The following is a 21,329-nucleotide window of genomic DNA, read 5'->3' as shown; positions in this document are numbered from 1 at the left end:
GCCGCTGGATTTGTTCAGCACTTATATATGTGTGAAATGAATGTTTGGTCATTAGCAGGTAATCATATCGTATATGTGAATGCTGGCTGGTTTCATTTCAGCGTGTTTAAACTCCAGTTTTGTCCTCACTAACATGCAGCAGCCGACATTTCTCTCATGATACCTCTGAAAGGGACAAAGCTGGATGAGTCTCTCCAGCAGACGAGGGGGGGTTGCTGAGGGGTAGAGGGGGTAATCCCCAGTCTCTCTGCAAACACAACAACAACTGCAACAACACACTCCTTGCTGCACTCATGATGTATTTTCAGGCAAAAACAGGCATATTTGCCAGCTGTGTAATTTACTGCGGCTCTCATTTGCATATTAAAGCCTTAATTAGCCCCTCTGAGCGTGTGTGCGTGTGTGTGTGCGTGTGTGTGTGTGTGTGTGTGCGCGCGCGCGCGCGTGTGTGTGTGTGCGCGCGCGTGTGTGTGTGTGCGCACGCGTGTGTGTGTGTGCGCGCGTGTGTGTGTGGCTGTGGTTGGGGGTGCAGCAGAATCACTTAGATGTGTAGTTAGAGGGGGTGTACACCATTTTGAATCGGTCTGGATCGGGGCCAGAGGGGAGAGGAGCGACTTCCTGTCCCGGCCCGGCAGGGTGTGACGAGAGAGGAACGTGAAGCTCTCTGATGAATAGGACTCGACACATCTCCTCGTCCTTTTTAATCACCTCCAAACCACAAGGTGTGACCTGTGACATCACCCAAAGAGGGGATATCTTTTCCTTTCTCACAGAGTGGAGGCTGGGTACATGTTCATATTCTCTCTTCACATTTATACAGTCCCATGTCTCTCTCTATGTACCTATGAGCAGAGATGGGCAGTAAGGTGGGCGACCGTGGCTCAGGGGGTTGGGAAGCGTATCTGTAACCGGAAGGTCGCCGGTTCGATCCCCGGGCTCTCTGTCCTGGTCGTTGTGTCCTTGGGCAAGACACTTTACCCTACTTGCCTACTGGTGTTGGCCAGAGGGGCCGATGGCGCGATATGGCAGCCTCGCTTCTGTCAGTCTGCCCCAGGGCAGCTGTGGCTACAACTGTAGCTGCCTGCACCAGTGTGTGAATGTGAGAGTGAATGAATAGTGGTATTGTAAAGCGCTTTGGGTGCCTTGAAAAGCGCTATATAAATCCAATCCATTATTATTATAATCTGATTACTTTTTTCTAGTAACGAGTAAAGTAAGGGATTACTATTGCAAAAACGGTAATTAAATTACAGTTACTTTCCTGTAGGAACGCTGCGTTACTGCGTTACTAAAACCGTGATTTCTTTGCGAGAATGTCTCACGACAGTGACGTAAGCGAGTGCGCCGTTAGTGACAACAGCTGTGTGCAGATCAACAATGGATCATATATCGAGTGCAGAGAGAGTATGAGCGTGCAGCGTTTAAAGCGTGGAAGTACTGACCTTGAGTTTGATTCCATAAAAAGTGACAAAAACATTAGTGTCCATCGTGCGTGGGAAGAAAACTTCTTTTTACAGCGAAAAAACCCCTAAACTTCCAAACAAGCACCGAGTAGCTACGACGTAATGGGAAACTCACAGAGAAACTCGCGGATTCTTCCACTGACCGCGGCACACCTGCACCAGGGTAAACCTCCGCCTACCCCACTCCTGCTTTACAGGTGAAAATAGAGCAACAGGACCGCTGAGTCTTTGACTTTATTTATTTTCTGCTGTGTTTTACTTGCATCTATTTGAAAGACTGAGTGTAAACACACAAAATATTTTATTTTATGAGCTGGAATGTGCAGAAAATAGGTTTAAATGTTAAACTAATTTCTTCCAGTCAGAGAATGTTGCAGATAATTAAATTTTTGCTTGATGCATAAAGTTAAAAGATTAAAACTAATAAAACAAGTTTTAAAAAGAGACTTTTCCATTTGATTACATTTTGTATGATGGATTATGCAGAAAAAGTAGAATTGGGCTGAAAGATCTATCACTTTATCACCTGTTCAGGTTGTAAATCGTGTTTTTAAAAAGTAACTAAGTAACTAAGTAATTATTTCCTTGAAAAAATAAGTAATCAGTAAAGTAACGCGATTACTTTTTGGGGGAAGTAATCAGTAATTAGTTACTGATTACTTTTTTCAAGTAACTTGACCAACACTGCCTATAAGTAATATATGACACACCATGGGAGAGAGCCAGAGTTTAATCATGCTAATGATTAAGTACAGTAGTGGAATGAAGAGATGATTGAAGAAGTAGCACTCGGTGCATCATGGGAACCCCGAGCAGCTTGAATCTATCGTAGCATAACTTCAGGATGGGTCGAGGTCACCTGACCCAGCTCTAACTATATGCTTTATTCAAAAGTCCAGCTTTAAACTAAATCTTAGAAGCAGAGAGTGTCTGTCTTCTAAACCCAAACTGGGAGCAATAACAGAGTTTCCACACCAGAGGGGCCAAAGGCTCCACCTCCCATTCTACTTTTGAAACTCTGGGAAGTACAAGTGAGCAGTAAGTCGACCTGCAGTCTGAAAGTGCAACGCTCGGTTAGCTTCTCTACTGAAGTACTATGACCTGATTATTCAAGATTTTGTCAGTCAGGATTTTACAGTCATTTCTGAATCTAACATAAAGCCAGTGAAGAAAAGCTAATGTGGGAGAAGCGTCGTCTTCGCTTTCTGTATTTTTACTCGTTCCTGTCAGAGCTGTCGCTGAAGCATTCTGGTTTAACTGAAGGCTTTTCAGGGAGCTTTTAGACCAAACAGATAATAATGAACTGCAGTGGTCCAGCCTAGAAGTAATACATTTAATTTAATTTAATTTTAAGCCTCACTTTGAGACAGGATGTTTCCAATTTTAGGGATACTGTGCAAATGAATCCTACGTGAAAGCTTCACTCTCCTCTGTCTTTGCAGCCGAAGGATACATCGGAAATGACTCACAGTGTTACTGGAGTAACGCCATCTAAAGTACATATTTGGTTAGACACAGTGTCTCCATAGTTTGTAAGACCAAGAGCAATTTGAATTTAGAAGTGGTAACCAGAGGTCATCCAGACCTTTCACACATAGTTTAACTAATTGGCCTGTATATCAATGAATTGCTCGTAATATTGAGACGCACGTGTAATGTAAACTGTACTGGTCCCAGCACAAAGCCATGTTGAACTCCACGACCTTTGTGTGTGAGGATCACTGCAGTGCAGTTACTTTGATAACAGCAGCGTGTTTGAAATATTATGGTCAACAGTACCAAATGCTGCAGCTGCACAAAGCTCTTCAAGGTTTACATCCACCTGGTAGTTTGGTGACATTAAGTCAGATCATTTTTGTTTTTCTCTCGTTCCAGCCGTATCCCAAAGCAGTGAAACATTAGGTTCATTTTCTGCACCACAAACACAGCAGGCCTGTTTTTTCTGATTATAAATATGTGCTGATGTATCTTCAGCAGACTGACGTCACAGGTCATCTGAGTTTCTGTTGTTACGGTGCAGCCACACAGTTTTACAGAATGTGTGCCAACACCAACTGTATGTCAGTAAAAGAGCAGTTAGTGCTGTTAGACATAAGACCAAAAGCTTTACTATAATTACTGGCCTCACAGGGAATAGAAAGGTTGTCCTCACTGGGATTAATCCTTCCTGCAACTTCTCTTATCCAAACTTTAGTCACTTTCACAGCTTTTGTTGACACACACCAGTCAATGCAATTCTACATTTGGGGTCGTTTTATACGGAGGAGGCTTTTCTCAGTGGTCATAGCCCAGTAGGTCTACATTCCCCATTCAGACATGCAAGATGCTCACTCAAACAACTTGGCATAATGACCAAAACATTGGAAGTTCTGCAATTGATATGTATGCATATGTATATAAACTCTGCATAAGTGGGGGTATCGGATCGGATCGCCTTTCAACGGGCATGTCCTGAGGCGCCACGCTCAAACAGTCACCCATCAGCAGCTGGCAGCCTCTCATCTGACTACCATGAAGCCCCATGCGTGTCTATCTCTCTAGCTCCCTTCATCCACAAGCCACATCCCTTTCACTTTTGGATGGTGGGCTGACTGCAGAAATTGCCCCTGTCCACCATGCGCACTGAATATTTAACTATGAATACGAAATATTCTGGCAAGACTTCAACCACCTTCAAAAGTGAGAGGCCCTCTAACTCTCACAGCATACACACACTGTCCCAAAATCCCCTCCTTTTCCCTCTCATGAATCGATCATCCCGTGCCTGTATGGAGGGGATGTCGGGAGAGGAAGTGGTGAATGATCTTCTCCGGTTGGGCACCAAAGTCAGCGAATGAAGGCGAAATTCCAGACGCTGAGGCTCTGTGGATGATAAGGTGGGACTCCTCCGACACAGCGCGGGGCTCCGGTGGAAAGAGGAGACTGACAGAGTGAGGGAAAACATAATGGCTGAGGAGTTCTGCTTTGGCTGTTTGCCGCCTTTTGCTTTTCTTTCCCTTCCACACGTCATCCCTACCAGACACGTTTCCCTTGTGCTTCACCTTAGTCCATGCCGCGGATCGAGCCCGACCTGCGCTGGTCTTTATCGCGTTCTCTCCAAGCCAATCAGCAGGGACCAGTGTTGATGATCAGATTTCAGCTGGTTAGCATTTTGCCCACAACTGCGCTGCTTGATATGGAAGTAAACAGAGGCCCTGAATGGGCTGTAAGACGTTTGACTGCTTCGTGGTGTATTGTACGGTCAGCAGTCATTATCTGCAGAGAGCAAGAGGTCAAAGTCTTTGAAGAGCTGATGCTGAGGAAGAGGAGAGGCAAATGTGTGTAAACTCTCATGTTCCAAAGTGAAATGAGAGCTGCTACTTCTAAATTTATCTGACAGTTGATCCATGAATTAGTAACAGGGAGGTGACGGGGATCTGACGCTTTATATTACAACATGTTCTCATAGTTACACACACATTTGTAAGGCAGAGGGCCGATTACCTGTGACCTCCACCCCAGCGCTACCCTGGTTTATTATTTTAATACCACATAAGCACTGAAACAGGAGGAGAAGAAGTTTTCAGACGGCTCCAGCATCCCCTCCGTGTCCGTCTCTGAGCGACTCTACTGGAATATCATTAGCACAGCGGGAAACAGACCGTACAGAAACCGTGTCGCACAACGCGCAGTTCTAACGAAGTGGCGAACATGATGATTTTATCTGCTTTAATCACTGTTCTAGTCATGATGACCTATTACACACTCACCCACCACTGCTTTGGGTCCAGTAAAGCTGTCTGTGACTGGGCGTGTGCTCCCAGCACCTCTCATGGCTCCCAACCTTCAGCTCTCCAGTTGATGAACAGTTAGTGAGTAAAGCCAGATGAGGAAAAGATATCCTTGCTATGCTGAACTTACTGTGTGGTACAGGTGACCATTTAGGCAGTTACCAAGTTATAAGACTTGTAGTTACTGGCATTAGCGGCTGTGGGAGGCCTGCAGCAAGACAATTACCAGTAACTGGCATCCCACTGTGTCCACTATTGTTTCCCACTCCAAAAATAACCATAACTACTGCTGGCAACACTCACCTGTCAACATGTGGCCTGGTGCTGAAAACACACGAGACAGACCTGACTGTGCACAGAGGCGTGTGAACAACAGACTGATCCATTCATACACACTGACACTAAACACTTCATGCACAAGTCTTATCGTTCAGATCGTAACAGTCATAAACGCTGTGATTACAGCTCTGTGGCTCAGAAATAAAGTCCCGCCTCCACGGTGACACTGAAACCACGACCACAGGCCTGTTTGCCAGTTCGGTGTCACTGCTTGTGCTAGCACCCTGTCTTTCATGTCCTTCTTCCTCTATAGCTTAGCAACCTGCTCCACTGTCCCACTGTCACTCTGCCACACTCCACCCAGCCCCCAGCCTTACCTCCACCCAAGTCTGGTCCAGACACCATGGAGGGTAGGTAATTGGATTTGTTGTCACCTCCACTGGCTGGCAGGTCTGGTCTGTCTGCTCAGCTTAGTGATGAAGACATCAGTGTGACAGGGACCCTGAGAGAGGATCAGCTGCTGTCCTGGAGACCACTAATAGAGCTGTGGTCATGCCACGGCCATGACGCTGGGTGCAAGTGCCCACTCCACAGCTTGTGTGTGTGTGCGTGCATGTGTGTTTGAAGGGAGGTTGCATGGTGAATAAAGATAAGGCAGCCTTATTAAAGCAGTCCCTCTCTCAGTGGGAGAGGTCAGAGAAACCCTCAAACACACTTCTGTGGTTGTGGGCGATGCTGGCACCAGACACCACAGTCCTGGCATTCCCTGTGATGCTACGCATCTTATTAAAGCACTGAGAGGAGGCTCGCCAAAGTCAGGGTTTGTACTTTAGGCTTCATTGCAGTTGTCCCCTAGTTCACCTTATCGGGGGTCCATCAGTTCAGCGTCCAGAAAAAATCGTTGACTGAACACTTCACTAGTTTACTTGAATGCGAAGCAAAGCTCCTTACAGACACTTGCACCTTTGAGAATATTCAGGCTTGGAAACATTTTCCTCTTGTAAAGATGTGTTTGGCTGTCTCCACTTAGTTACAGTGGAAAAATAAGAACGACTGATTTGTGCAGATATGGAACAGTGTGCATAGATAAAACTGAGTAAAACACGGCAACACAATGTGTTGGGTTTGTGGACCTGGACACCACCTCGGTGTTTGTGCAGCAGCATCACAGCGTGGCTGACCCACCACCTGTGCACTCATTATGTGACGGCAGTGGTGAGTTCACTGCCAGTGACAGCACTGATGATGTGACTGTAACCATGAAATAACTGCAACAGCTATATGTCACTACACTTTGAGTTATTATAATAATAATAACATATTCATATATTTTGGTTGAATTATTACATTTATTTATTCTTCCTTTTTTGAAACCATGACATAGTCTCGGGCACACTCAGGATCTGTGGCAGACAAACATTTAGCAGAATTGCCCAAAATCTCCTGTCTGATCATTTCTTAAAAATCTTTTCATTGACAGTAATGGACAGCACCGCAGTGGGGGATGCATGTCATTAGAGTAGATGTATTTCTGTAACTACGTTCACTCTGCGTACACCCTCAGAGCTCTGTTTTTTTGGTAACTGTGTTAAATCCTCACTGTGTCTGGATGCAGCTCGAAAGCAAGTTTGAAATTAGGGAAGCTGGAATCCGACTGAAGTCCTGACATTAATTAATGCTTCAGTTTGAAATGATTAATCTGTCTTCATTAACAGATATTACTGACGGCTTAAAAAGTCACCTGTCTCACCTGATTAGAAACAACAGCAGTAAAGGTGATGGAGAGGAGTTTGACCTTCACGTGCTTTAAATGCAGACATTGATAAGAAGACTTTTCCAGAGTTTAGGTGCTCGGTCGCCTCTAGTCTTTCGTCAGGGCCTTTGCACTAAGAGCAGCTGGTGAGAGGATCTGAGCGCTCTCTGTGCACGTTGAGAAGGTCTGTTAGGTAACTGTGCCCCAAGTTATTTAACATTTTAAAAGTATACAAAAGGACTTTTGTCTTATGTCCAAGCTCCCGGAGCTCACTTCTCTTTCCCTCACCCTCCACTGGCCTTCCAGCAGATGGCTCCGCCCCACCCTGATCCTGGCTCTGTTGGTGGCTTCTTCCTGTTAAATGGGAGTTTTTCCTTCCCCTCATCACCGAACACTGTCTGATTGTTGGGTTTCTTTCTAATATTGTAACATTTTTACCCTGAGTGTTTTTTATATATTTGTTATATTCACATGCTTATATTTTCAGAATTGTAAAACCTTATTGTGGATGTGAGAGACAAATGATGTGGATATTTTGTATCCACTTCATTGTGTAACATTTTATTCGATGGTATTTGATGGTTTGGGCCCCAGGAAGACTAGCAACCACTGTTGTGGAAGCTACTGGGCTTCCTTATAAATAAACAAATAAACAAAAACAGTATAAAGTGAAGTGACAGTTGTTTTGATATGGCGCTAAAAAAAGTTGAACACTGAGGTTATGAGGGGTTAACAGATGAAACTGCAGAAGCACGGGACTGAACGTTGTGCAGTAAAAGATTTGTCCTTTCAGTCGTTATGATATCGAACTTTTGTGTTCATTGTGACCAACACGTTTCATGGAAAGCTTTATGACGATGGCGTCGCCATAGATCCATCTGTTACATTAAAATGGGTTGAAATACACATTTATTTATTTATTTATCTTTTACCTGTAGCTGCTTACCAAGACATAAATTATCGTTTGTCTGGAAAAGTCTAGAAGACAAACAGAAAAGACGTCAGGACAGGAATAAAAGGATCTGAGTGCCAGACGAGGAGCGAACGAGCGATGCTTGTGCCCTTAAGGACACAGTGAGTGCTGAGTGGTGTGTCATTATTTCTTATGTGCTGCATGTATTACTTTAGTCTCTACTATAAATTTAAATATGATTAATAAATAGAAGACATTTTAGTAACTTTCATAAAGCTTATGAAATGCGACTGCATCCATTTAATGCCAGCACTGCTTTATGAGATGCTCTGTGTCCAAACAAGCAGGTAAAACTGCTGATGGCTGAAAATGATATATATGTAAATGTGTCGATATCATAGTAATTACTAAATACTAGCATTGTTGCTGTGTTACACTGGACTTTTATCTTTAGGTTACAGGAGAACCAGTGACTTAAAACAACTCCATTAATGAAGCGTGCAGACCAAAATGAGAGTGCGTGGATGGCTGTGGACGTGTGATGAACTGCAGGCGTCACCTTGCTTAAGATGAATGTTCATGATTCAACAATGAGACTCATTGCTGACCAGAACACAAAGAACACGTCTCACGTGTGCTCAAAACATTTAGGAAGTTTTTAGTCTTCATAAAAAGAAACATCCTGACAGTAAGTGTGGTGGGAGTGTGACGGTTGGAGATTTAATGACACTGTGAATTCTCCCCGATAGCAGAAAACGAGTCGTTCATAACTTTTAGCTCCACCAGAGCCCACTCGGTTAAATTAGGTCAACCTCTTAGCACCTAAAGTGTAATGTTTTACTCCTGTGTTATTAGTTTGCAGTTGGTTAGATCTGCTCAGTTTCTGCAAAACAATAACCAGGATCTGGTCATAATATCAGTTTTTGTTGTGTGACACCATTGTACATTAAGAAGCACATTTACTGGGAAATGTATGTAATGTAAGTATAATTCATTAAAATTGTTTTTTAAAAGGTTAAATAAAATGTTAATGATCTCACGTAGGCTTACCTGCAGACGCTGTTTATTATTTTTAACTCCTTTAGATAGACACTGTCGTCTTTCTATCGTCTCAGCTGAAACTGAGCAGCGGTACAGCCTCTTCAGCAGTGGGACGACCAGCGGTTTGTCCCCAGTTCCTCTGTCAACGTCAAAGTGTCCTTGAGCAAGTTGCTGAACCCCACACTGCCCTCATGGTCCCATCAGAGTGTGAGTGTGGTATTTAGGAAGCTCTCAGAGCCACACAACAAAGCCTTACATGAATGTGTGTAGCGTTCGTGTCGCATATTAGCCACGTCACGAAGCGCGCTGACGCGTTATTATGACACTGACCACACGTGTATGGAGGCACTTAAATGTAAAGGAAAACCAGTACAAAAGTGCTGTAGCACATAAGGACCAGTGGATCTGTCATTAGTACAGTGAGTTAGTGAGGAAATGTTTCCACTTTATCGCTTTACAATTGTACCTGACTGCTCCTGGGCTAGCTTACCCCAATCACTGTTCAACATGTCTCAGTACCACAGTAATGTGTGGTGTTCCCACTGTAGGGAGCATCAGGTGCTGAGCAGAGGGTGGAGGCTGCGGTGTCCCCTCTGTTACAGTCACTGTCTGATTATCTGTGTCAGACAGTTAAAGCTGAAGTGACCATCATCTGTGAGCTTCTGATGGCTGCATCATGAACGCTGCAGCATAAAACAGCATCAAGAAAAACATCAAATCAACTACATCCAATTAGAAAATAAAAGTAAAAGCTGCAGCCTCTCACAGCCGAAACAGCCAGTTCTACCTGCGCTTATTTTCTTTTTCTTTTTTTTGTGGGGGGGGGGGGGGGGGGGGGGGGGCTTGTAAAAGTGTGAAGATCAATTAAAAAGCGTTAAAGCATCAGTGGCTTAGGAGAGCATGGCCGGGGGTCTCTGTGGTGGTCTCTTCAGATAATCAGCAGCCCAGGGCTCTCCATAATCACACGGAGGAGTGTTAGCTTTCACACACGGCTGCTAAAGAGAGGGATTAGAAAGTCACACAGCCTGATAAATACAGGGTAGGATGGAGAGAGCGCGGAGGGAAGCAAAGGGGAGGGAGATGGACATACTAGTAGGTGGGGCAATTTAATGGGCCCATTATAGTCACTGCACTGGGCACGATGTGTGCAGACAGTGACGCTGACACAGCTCCGTACCATTCACACCAGTACTCCTCTCTCTATCCGCACTGGTGCAGCAAGACAGGAAGTCCAGACCCGAAGCAGAGATCTGTATGTAAGTGACACAGTGTCGTTTAAATGGCACTGCCACAACTGTACACGTGTCTCGCCACCGCACACAGCTGAAATAACGCCAAGCTGCTTCCAACATGTGTGACATCACGTCTGCCTTCAGGTGCCTTTGCAAAGACAATGGGAGCGAAAGACCAGAGAGTCGCTGCTGTGTGTCACCGAGTTAAGAATGAACACATTTAAAATGTGAAAGTTTCAGAATCAAACAGAGTGAGTCCAGGGAAGGCTGCGCATGCTGCTAACACCTGCGTCACAGCTAAATAATGAAGCCCTCTAAAATCACCAACAAATGTTCCTCAGAGACATTTTTATATGAACCAAATTGTTCTGGTCTTACTTGTGAGCTCGTTTTCTTTTGATTCCCTTTTAGAGTAAGACTCCCGACACATCGTGTGCTGCGTTAATCGTGGAAACGTTTCTTGGAATTAAAGCATTTTAACAGACATTTCATTTATTCACATAAAGTAACAACAGTGTTTTTATGGTGTCCCAATAAAAACAGTTGTGACTTTTTTATTTAGCTGAACCTTCTGCACGTTAAGCCTCAAACTGAACACCACTGTAGAGTTAAGCTTTAAACAGAGTTTCAATGAAATACATTTAAAGTGAGTCCTGTTTGCACTGGGCCAGAGGTAAATATCCTCATCATAGTTTATCTCTACAGCTCTTTAAAAGCACACAAGGCTGACCAAAGTGCTGAACAACACAAGTATAAGAGATACAATAAGAATAATAAATACGATGAAATAATAAACATAGTAATAACAATCAAAAATAAATACATATTTATCCAGGTAAAAAATCTCATTGAGATTAAAAATCTCATTTCCAAGAGAGACCTGGCATCATGGCAACAAAAGTCACATACCACATAGGTATATAACATTTAAAACAAATACAACACATACATATGTGCCTATATCAAACATGTTTTGTTGTTAATTCACTTTCTGACTTTCTTTCTGCATCTGAGAATTTGGGTTTCTAAATCCTGAATCTCAGATTATTCCAAAACAAAGAAGCTTCTAATTTTGAATTTGTTTCCTGCTTCGTACCACGCAGGTGTTCTCCTACATCTCAGGACACATTTTGGAACTAATGCATGTCAGTGTTGAAGTGTTGTTAAAGTGGACGCTGAAGCAGTGACCCGAGGTCCAGCAGTTACTGTGACACATGAATATTGTTCATTTTTACTACAAAGATGTAACACTGTAACACTGTAACATTGTAACACTGTAACATTGTAACATTGTAACACTGTAACACTCACTGAGTGAGTAGTACTGGCACCTGTGTTTGGCTTTGTCAGCTCTGACGCTCGGCTGCAACAATAACAGTAATCTGAGTAACTGATGACGTTTTGATGTAAAAATCATTCTTATATTTGTGACACGTTTCAGACACGTGTTTGAACATTTTAAGGTAGAGGTGACATTTTAGTTAATTTTTTTTATGTGTCCACAATTTCAGTTTTTTATACAAAATGTCTACTCGTGTTTTTCATCCACACGTGACATCGACGAGCCTCACGGCCACACAGCAGTAACATCTGGCAGCACTGACACTGTAGACACAACTGGGTTTGTGGCCACGTTAGAATTTTTACCCGTTGAATTTCGTGACTGTTATCTTTAATAATCTGGCCCTGATTTATCAGTGTGGCTGAATTTACTCTTCTCTGAATTTTCACAGATCATCAAGAGGAAAAGTGGAACAAAGCACAAATGCAGCAATCAAAGAAAAGAGAAAACAAATGTTTCAAATGTCAAATCTAACGGTTAATAAATGACATATGATATTCAGTCTGTGCAAATGCACACGAGCGAGAGCGGCAATGATGTTTGTGCGTACGGGATCACAGACGATTTTATCTTTTATTCAAGCTTCACGTTCACTCTCCTTTTATTTGTCGTCTTTCTGAATATCTCAGTATAATTATCAAATCATAACATTGATGCTGTAATTACCAGCATAAAAAAATAAAAATGAAAATGCACTAAACACCCAGCGTGTGCCGTGGGTGAAGCCGGACACGTGTGTGTGGCACCACCTCCTGCCCCGTAAAGAGCAGTCTTCATTTTCATAATTGACCTAATGAGCACTTCTGCGCTGGGATGCAGTCGTTGCTCCTCTATTTTCATTCGCTGTGGGAATTCTTTGCCGGCAAAATAACAAAATAAGGAAAAGTGATGAATTTGAAATGTGGAAAGCGGCGAGTTAATGCAGTTTATCGCCATATACTTAACAATCAAATTCAAATATGTAATTTAGTTGTTTTGACTTGAATGTGTTTCTCTCTTAAAGATCACCCAGCTGGATGAATTCTGATGGATTTCTTTTGTTTTTTTGTCTGTCGTACCCCCCGCTTTGTCAAAACTTCACAGTCGAACATCTTAAATACGACAACATAGCTTTGTATCTCACTGATGAACACAGAAACATGTTTTCTCGTCTCAGACAGAGAAGAACAGGGAGCAGCTATTTGGTGTACAACAGTGACATCTTCAGTCGGTGTGAGGGAAGGCTGCAGAGCAAAGAGACAATGGAGAGCAGCTCTGTTTGTCTGTCTGTGGCTGGTTACTGTAACAGCGTCTCCATTGGTCACAGCCTCCTGACACAGCAGAGAGCAGCCGATGGACCCGAAGCTTCAACCGGGTCACACTGGGAATGTTCAGTCAAATCCCAGCTCACATACACTGGTTCTGTTTAATGAGGTGGTCGTGTAATGTATTCACAGCTCACAGTTAATGCTCATGAATGCACGGTGAGACACCTCACTGTAAATGCAAATCATTTCTCTCATTCCTGGCGCCTCACTGGGATCCATGTGACTGATTTATAGTAGCTGTCTGTATCCACATATTCACATTTGGATCCACCCGTCCCACCGAGCCAAGCACGTGTCAGTACATACATCCACCCACGGGCATCTGTATGACTGCAGCGGGAGAGTGTTTGGACTTATTGTATATATGACGAGCACGTTTTCATTTCATTTAACGTGTGAAGGGTTTGAATAACTTCTTCCATGAAAAGGTCAAAGGTCACAGCTTCATCTCTGCAGAACATTTGTTTTTATCCTTTGTGTGCACTGCCTGACATTTCTAAGCTTTCCCACACTGAACAGGAGCGTTCAACAACATGTTCATAAATAATGATGAACAGCACTCCATAACTCTATTAAATGCTACAACGTAGCTGTAAAATACTTTTAATGGGTTTGTAACTTCCTGTTGTAAAGCCTTTTCATCTGGCATATAAACAATGTTACCATGTAGCAGTTATTTGTGTTCTTGTACACTGGGAGCTTTTAATGGAGACCAAAGTCGTTTATATATCGATCAACTAAATACAGTTAGACTGGTTCACGGCAGCTGCCACAGCATCAGACTGTTCCTCAGTAAATGTGATCAACGTACCTGTAGCTTTGTCCTTTACACAAACGAAGGGTTAACGTGTTACAGAGACTCATCATAAATCATGAATATTTCTTACTTCCTGTGTGAAATGTAAAACTCCCAGTGACATTAAAGTCTGTAAAGTAGGCTGTTAAAATAATTAATTGATTGATTAATTAATTAAAATAAACACATTGTCTTTAGAAAGGTCACAGCTTCATTTCTAATATTGTGAGACCCTGTAGCTAAAACACACAGAGGTTATTAGATCACCTGCTCATATAAGCCACAGCTGCCTCAGTATGCGCTCGCTCCTTCATCCAAATGTTTTTGGGTTTTTATCCATGAATTTTTCAATCGCAAATATAGTGTAGTCGCTAATTTAGTAGAAATATGCTTACACTACTGCAGTTTATATTTACTCTAGACACACTGATCTGTTTCCTCACATTTCCCCACATTTTCTACAGACATCATTGATCCTTCACATAATGTCTGTAGGAAATTTGGGGAAATCAAAAATCAGTCAAATTCCTGTTTCACTTCTAAATACAACCACAAAAGGTCTGCACAGCATAAATCACTCTGTGTAGAATAAGCAGTTGGTCTGCACTCTGCATGGAGGCCTGATCAGAGACGTGTCTCCTGGCAGGTTGTCTCAATGCATCGAGTGCTGTTGAGTCATCCTAATGATAAGAACAGATATTATGAACTCTGAAATCTAGATCACTGTTAGTGTTGCCAAGTAATCCTAACCTGGTTTCTGACAAAAGCAAAAATGTATTTCGTAATGATATCAGTGGCATCGTCTGATTATTAGACCTCACAAGGTTCAGTCAGTCGGTACAAAAGTATGAAATTCACTTAGCTCCAAAAATGTGGGTGTCAGTTTGTGTTACTGGATAATAACTAAGTAAATAAATAAATGCATTTATTTACATGTGTCTTTGTTTTGTCTGAATTTGGTTTGAAAATTCAGTGTTTTAAGCAGAAAATGAAAAATGACATGAAAACCGATAAAGCGCCTTTGCTGTTTATTTCAAATGATCCACGTGTAACTCTACAGACAATTCAAAGGAAGAAAGCCCACAGAGACGATGGTCTTCAAACTAAACGTATCATCCGTGTGAGGTGAACGTGTGGTTCACGAGGAAATACAGAACCTAACACACCTCCAAATTTAAAGAAGTCGTATTGTTGATCAGCCTCAACAATACGATTAAAAAAAAACAAAAAAGGCACAATACGCCGCTCGCATAATACTTGAGACTGGCATCTGAGATGTCATTTACATATATTAGCATATAAAGTAATTGGCACAGATGCCAAGGAAGCAGCCGCAAACAGATTAATTGTCATCGAGCAGTCATGGTGACATAGTTAAAAACGAGCTCCTTTTAAGGCACCAATTATCAGAGAATTTCCAAAGTAACCTTTTTTTCATCAGCCGTTTTCTTCCCCACCGTCTCCTCACGCACACACAGACACACGCACACACACACACACACACACGCACACACACACACACACACGCAGGCTAACAAACAGACACGTATTATGCATAGTATCAGCATCCTAAATGTATAAATATTGTAAATAGCTGTCTGTCGTCTTTCAAGTTGTGCCTTTGAAATAAGGCCGCGCTGCACGCCGCTCCGACAACAAGCACATGTGCCTTTGTTTAGCTGCACATGAGGAGAAACGGTGAATTCTCACACGCGCTGATTGTGAGAATGCGTAATGAATTTTCACAGATCGAAGTAAGAATGTCTCTGCTGGGGCTTCCATATGCTCACTTTTTTAATGAACACGTTTCATTGCTCCAGTTTAGGCTCAAGTGTGTGTGTGTGTGTGTGTGTGTGTGTGTGTGTGTGTAATTCAGTGTTGTGAGTTTGATCACACTGAGTCTTGTGACCCTGCTCATCTCCCAGTACAGGGTCCTTTTAGGCCAGTCAAACCAGACTGGAACTGTGGCTCGGACCTACCTAATAATAATAATAATAATAATAATAATAATAATAATAATAATAATAATAATAATAATAATAACAATAATAATAATAATAATAATAATAATAATAATAATAATAATAATGGTACTAATGGGTGAGTAGCTGCATTTGTGAGCTTGTCCTCCTGAATACAGAGCTGACAGATGAGCTTGTTTAAGCCGCCTGCACCTCAGAGAGCTTTAAACGCTCGTTCCTGGCAGCCAGCGTGCAAGCGTCTGAAATAATGGTGTGATAGCAGCGAGAGAGGAAATACTGTTACAGTGGAATCAGAGCTCAGGTCAGCGCTGCAGCCACGAGGCCCAGCACAGCTGACATTTCACTGTGTTTCCCTTTAACAAGCTTAGAAACAGGGAAATGATTTGGATGCTTTCAGTGTCACTTAAATGCACATCTATGATTGAAGTGATTTAAGAAACTCACTACGGTGCACTTTTCTGTCTCATTATGAACGATGCACCTCCTGTGTTCTGCTGCCATCTTGCTGCCTGTCTCGTCTTTTTTCAGCATCCATTGTTGTTTTTCAGTAACAGCTGTAGACACAAACTGTGCATCCTGTGTTCTTCTACTTTATTGACGCACTTTTAGTTCTTAACGTGTATTTAATATGTAATAATTTAAGTTCTGTTCCCTCACAGCTGGAAGCTTCGGGCTTTATTTAATAACTTGTAATCATCTCTTTGAGCGCTTTGCTGAATGTGTGCAAAACAGAGCAGTTATAATTAAACTCTATAGACAGTATAAATACAGCCTTGTACATCCAAATTTTAAAACAGTCAAATGAAATAAAAGAGAGGCAGACTGAAGCTGTTCTTCTGGATAAAGTGACATCTAGCAAAGGACCAGAGGACCACAATGAGGCAGTTTGAGCATTGGGGTTGTGTTTGAGGAGACTCTTTTCCAACTGTTTGAATAAAATTGTTTTTAGATGTGTAAAAAAATTTGTTCATAGCAAAGAAATTCCCCAATAAACAGTTTGTGAACCAGTGCAGAATCCATCCGTCCTTTAGGGGATGCTGGAAGCACTCATGCAGTCTGAACAGCAGAAAAATATAGTAAAGTGACTTTATAGCGTGTGTGTGTGTGTGTGTGTGTGTGTGTGTGTGTGTGTGTGTGTGTGTGTGTGTGTGTGTGTGTGTGTGTGTGTGTGTGTGTTCTCCCTTGTGTGTTTATATTCTTTAATGACTTTCTAATTCAGGGCCAGCAGGAATCTGCCTTTATCTCTATTAGTTTAGTAGCTGGGCAAACAAAGAGAGTCTGTGGCCGTGGCACCGAGCCAGGAGGAGACTCACCCGCATAAGCACTTGTCCATCTGCGTCTCCTCCTCCACCTCTTTCACTCGTATTCCTCCTCCCTGGGTGTGAAACGCTCTCCTCCTCTCGTCAGTGACAGAAAAAAAGGTTTCGATTCCAGACTCAGCGTAGAGATATCGATCCTCCACTCACTGATAGAGTGCACAGAAAAGTGTGTGCGCGCGCGTGTGTGTGTGCGTGTGCGTGTGTGTGTGCGTGTGTGTGTGTGCGTGTGTGTGCGTGTGTGTGTGTGTGTGTGTGTGTGTGTGTGCGTGTGTGTGTGTGTGTTACTTTGCTGACAGTCTGCCTCCTTGTTTCCATACAGTGAAAAATAGCAGAGAGAGTGATTTGAGCTGAATTTTCACAATAAGATTTTTAAGAAGGTTTTTTTTTCTAGAATTTTTTTTAATGCAAAAAGAAATTGGGGGAAAGGATGAGATGTAGAATCTCATGCAAAAAGATAACATCTAAACATGTAGTTGTTTGGACACGCTGCACCACAGCATGCATGCTACTGTCTTGAATGAGAAAACTAAGGTTTAAAGTGGCATAAACATGTTGGAAAACTCTCCAGTGTGGCTCATTTAAAACAACTACATACAGGAGAATGGGCCAAATTCCTCCACAGTTACATGAAAGCCTCATTGCCAGTTATTACAAATGCTTGTTTGCAGTTCTTGCTGCCAAGGGTGGCACAACCAGTGGTTGGTTTTAGGGAGCAACTGCTTTTTTAAATATGGCCAGGTAGGTTTGGAGAGCTTTTTTCCCCCATAATAAATGAAATTGTCACATTAAAACTGCATTTTGTATTTAATGGGGTCTCTACAAATGTATAAGTGAAGCAAATATGCAAAAAAAAAAAAAATAGAGGGCAACATTCACAGTGCTGTGCATAATGTTGTACTGTTGTTATTAAACATGAATAAGACTGAGTCCAGTATATGTGTGTAAAATGCTAAAAACAAAAAACCCCAGAATGCCATGATTTGCAAATCTCATAAACCCTTATTTTATTCCCTTTTTATTCACAATTAAACAATAAAATTATATTTATATATTTATATTTAATTTATATTTATTTATATTTAATTATATTACTCAAGCAAAAACTCAGGTGTGGGAGGAGTTCGGAGAGGCCATGGAAAAAGACTTTCGGACTGCCTCGAAGAGATTCTGGCAAACCGTCAGGCGTCTCAGGAGGGGAAAGCGGTGCTCTACCTGCACTGTGTATAGTGCTGGCGGAGCGCTGCTGGCGTCGACTGAGAAAATTGTCAGGCGGTGGAAGGAATACTTCGAGGACCTCCTTAATCCCTCTGACACGTCTTCCGAGGAGGAAGCAGAGTCTGGGGATGAGGGGAATGACCCGCCAATTTCCGGGGGCGAGGTCACTGAGGCAGTTAAACAACTCCTTGGTGGCAGAGCCCCTGGTGTTGATGAGGTCCACCCCGAGTTCCTGAAGGCTCTGGACGTTGTAGGGCTGTCCTGGTTGACACGCCTCTGCAATGTTGCGTGGAGATCAGGGGCAGTACCCCTGGACTGGCAGACCGGGGTGGTGGTCCCCATCTTTAAGAAGGGAGACCGGAGGGTGTGTTCCAACTACAGGGGGATCACACTCCTCAGCCTCCCTGGGAAAGTCTGTGCCAGGGTGCTGGAAAGGAGAGTTCGTCCGCTAGTCGAACCTCGGATACAGGAGGAACAATGCGGTTTTCGTCCTGGTCGCGGAACACTGGACCAGCTCTTTATCCTCTCGAGGATACTTGAGGGTGCATGGGAGTTTGCCCAACCAGTCTACATGTGTTTTGTGGACTTGGAGAAGGCATTCGACCGTGTCCCTCGGGGTGTCCTGTGGGAGGTGTTGCGGGAATATGGGGTGTCTGGCTCATTGCTACGGGCCATTCGATCCCTATACAACCGTTGCAAGAGCTTGGTTCGCATTGCCGGCAATAAGTCGGACTCGTTCCCGGTGGGTGATGGGCTCCGCCAGGGCTGCCCTTTGTCTCCGGTTCTGTTCATAATTTTTATGGACAGGATTTCTAGGCGCAGCCAAGTGGCGGAGGGCTTTCACTTTGGTGGCCTCAGAATCTCATCTCTGCTTTTTGCAGATGATGTGGTTCTGTTGGCTTCATTGGGTGAGGGCCTCCAGCTCGCACTGGAGCGGTTCGCAGCCGAGTGTGAAGCAGTGGGAATGAGGATCAGCATCTCCACATCTGAGGCCATGGTTCTCAGCTGGAAAAATGTGGAGTGAGTTCACATTCTGCCCCAAGTGGAGGAGTTCAAGTATCTCGGGGTCTTGTTCACGAGTGATGGGAGAAGGGAGCCGGAGATCGACAGATGGATTGGTGCGGCGGCTGCAGTGATGCAGACGCTGCACCGGTCCGTCGTGGTGAAGAGGGAGCTGAGTGTAAAAGCGAAGCTCTCAATTTACCGGTCGATCTACGTCCCTACCTTCACCTATGGCCACGAGCTGTGGGTAGTGACCGAAAGAACGAGATCGCGGATACAATCGTCGGAAATGAGCTTCCTCCGAAGGGTGGCTGGCCTCTCCCTTAGAGATAGGGTGAGAAGTTCAGCCATCTGGGAGGGGCTCAGAGTAGAGCAGCTGCTGCTCCACATCGAAAGGAGCCAGCTGAGGTGGTTCGGGCATCTGACAAGGATGCCTCCTCGGCGCCTCCTGGGTGAGGTGTTCCGGGCATGGGTCTGCCCCGGGGCCTCCTCCCACCGCCCCGGGGCAGACCCAGGACACGCTGGAGAGATTATATCTCTCAGCTGGCTTGGGAACGCCTTGGTATTCCCCCGGATAAGCTGGAGGAGGTGGCTGGGGAGAGGGAGGTCTGGGCTTCTCTGCTTAGGCTGCTGCCCCCGCGACCCGGCCCCGGATAAAGCGGATGAAGATGGATGGATGGATGGATATACACTCAACAAAAATATAAACGCAACACCTTTGTTACTGCTCCCATTCCCCATGGGATGGACTTAGAGACCTAAAATTCATTCCAGATACACAATATAACCATCCCTCCCAAACAGTGGTCACAAATCAGTCCAAATGTGTGGTAGTGGGCACATCTGCTATATTGAGATAATCCATCCCACCTCACAGGTGTGCCACATCAGGATGCTGATCTGACATCATGAGTAGTGCACAGGTGTACCTCAGACTGCCCACAACAAAAGGCCACCCTGGAAGTTTACAGTTTTTTGTTCTATTGGGGGTCTGGGGACCCAGAACCGGTCAGTATCTGGTGTGACCACCATTTGCCTCATGCAGTGCAACACATCGTCGCATGGAGTCTATCAGATTGTCAATTGTGGCCTGTGGAATGTTGGTCCACTCCACTTCAATGGCTGTGCGAGGTTGTTGGATATTCGTGGGAACTGGTACACGCTGTCGTATACGCCGGTCAAGCACATCCCGAACATGCTCAATGGGTGACATGTCCGGTGAGTATGCTGGCCATGCAAGAACTGGGACATTCTCAGCTGCCATCTGCCCTGAACAATGTGAACCATGATTCATCCGTGAAGCGCACACCTCTCCAACGTGCCAGACGCCATCGAATGTGAGCATTTTCCCACACAAGTCTGTTACGGCGACGAGCTGGAGTCAGGTCAAGACCCCGATGAGGACGACGGGCATGCAGTTGAGCGTCCCTGAGACGGTTTCTGACAGTTTGTGCAGAAATTGTTTGGTTGTGCAAACCAATTGTTCCAGCAGCTGTCTGGGTGGCTGGTCTCAGACGATCTTGGAGGTGAACCTGCTGGATGTGGAGGTCCTGGGCTGGTGTGGTTACACGAGGTCTGCGGTTGTGAGGCCGGTTGGATGTGCTGCCATATTCTCTGAAACGCCTGTGGAGACGGCTTATGGTTGAGAAATGAACATTCAATGCACGGGCGACAGATCTGGTTGACATTCCTGCTGTCAGCATGCCAATTGCACGCTCCCTCATTGCTTGTGGCATCTGTGGCATTTTGCTGTGAGACAAAACTGCACATTCCAGGGTGGCCTTTTGTTGTGGGCAGTCTGAGGTACACCTGTGCACTACTCATGATGTCAGATCAGCATCCTGATGTGGCACACCTGTGAGGTGGGATGGATTATCTCAATATAGCAGATGTGCCCACTACCACACATTTGGAC

At 44.0% G+C, this 21,329-nt stretch overlaps 1 protein-coding gene across 1 annotated transcript in view; it reads left to right on the top strand.

The window, feature by feature from the left end:
* Window positions 1–13,435, top strand: part of LOC308389409 (protein phosphatase 1 regulatory subunit 37) — a 63,018-nt gene extending 49,583 nt beyond the window's left edge. Inside the window, exon 11 of the mRNA XM_080870805.1 lies at window positions 12,950–13,435. Coding sequence (XP_080726931.1) covers window positions 12,950–12,991 — 42 coding nt within the window. The 3' untranslated portion in view covers window positions 12,992–13,435. The remainder of the gene's footprint in view (window positions 1–12,949) is intronic.
* The last annotated feature ends 7,894 nt before the right edge of the window (window positions 13,436–21,329 follow it).

Source organism: Rhamphochromis sp. 'chilingali', assembly GCF_963969265.1.
Source record: "Rhamphochromis sp. 'chilingali' genome assembly, chromosome: 21".
NCBI classification, from domain to species: domain Eukaryota; kingdom Metazoa; phylum Chordata; class Actinopteri; order Cichliformes; family Cichlidae; genus Rhamphochromis; species Rhamphochromis sp. 'chilingali'.
Note: the sequence above shows the minus strand (reverse complement) of the source record. Positions and strands in the feature narration are given on the sequence as shown.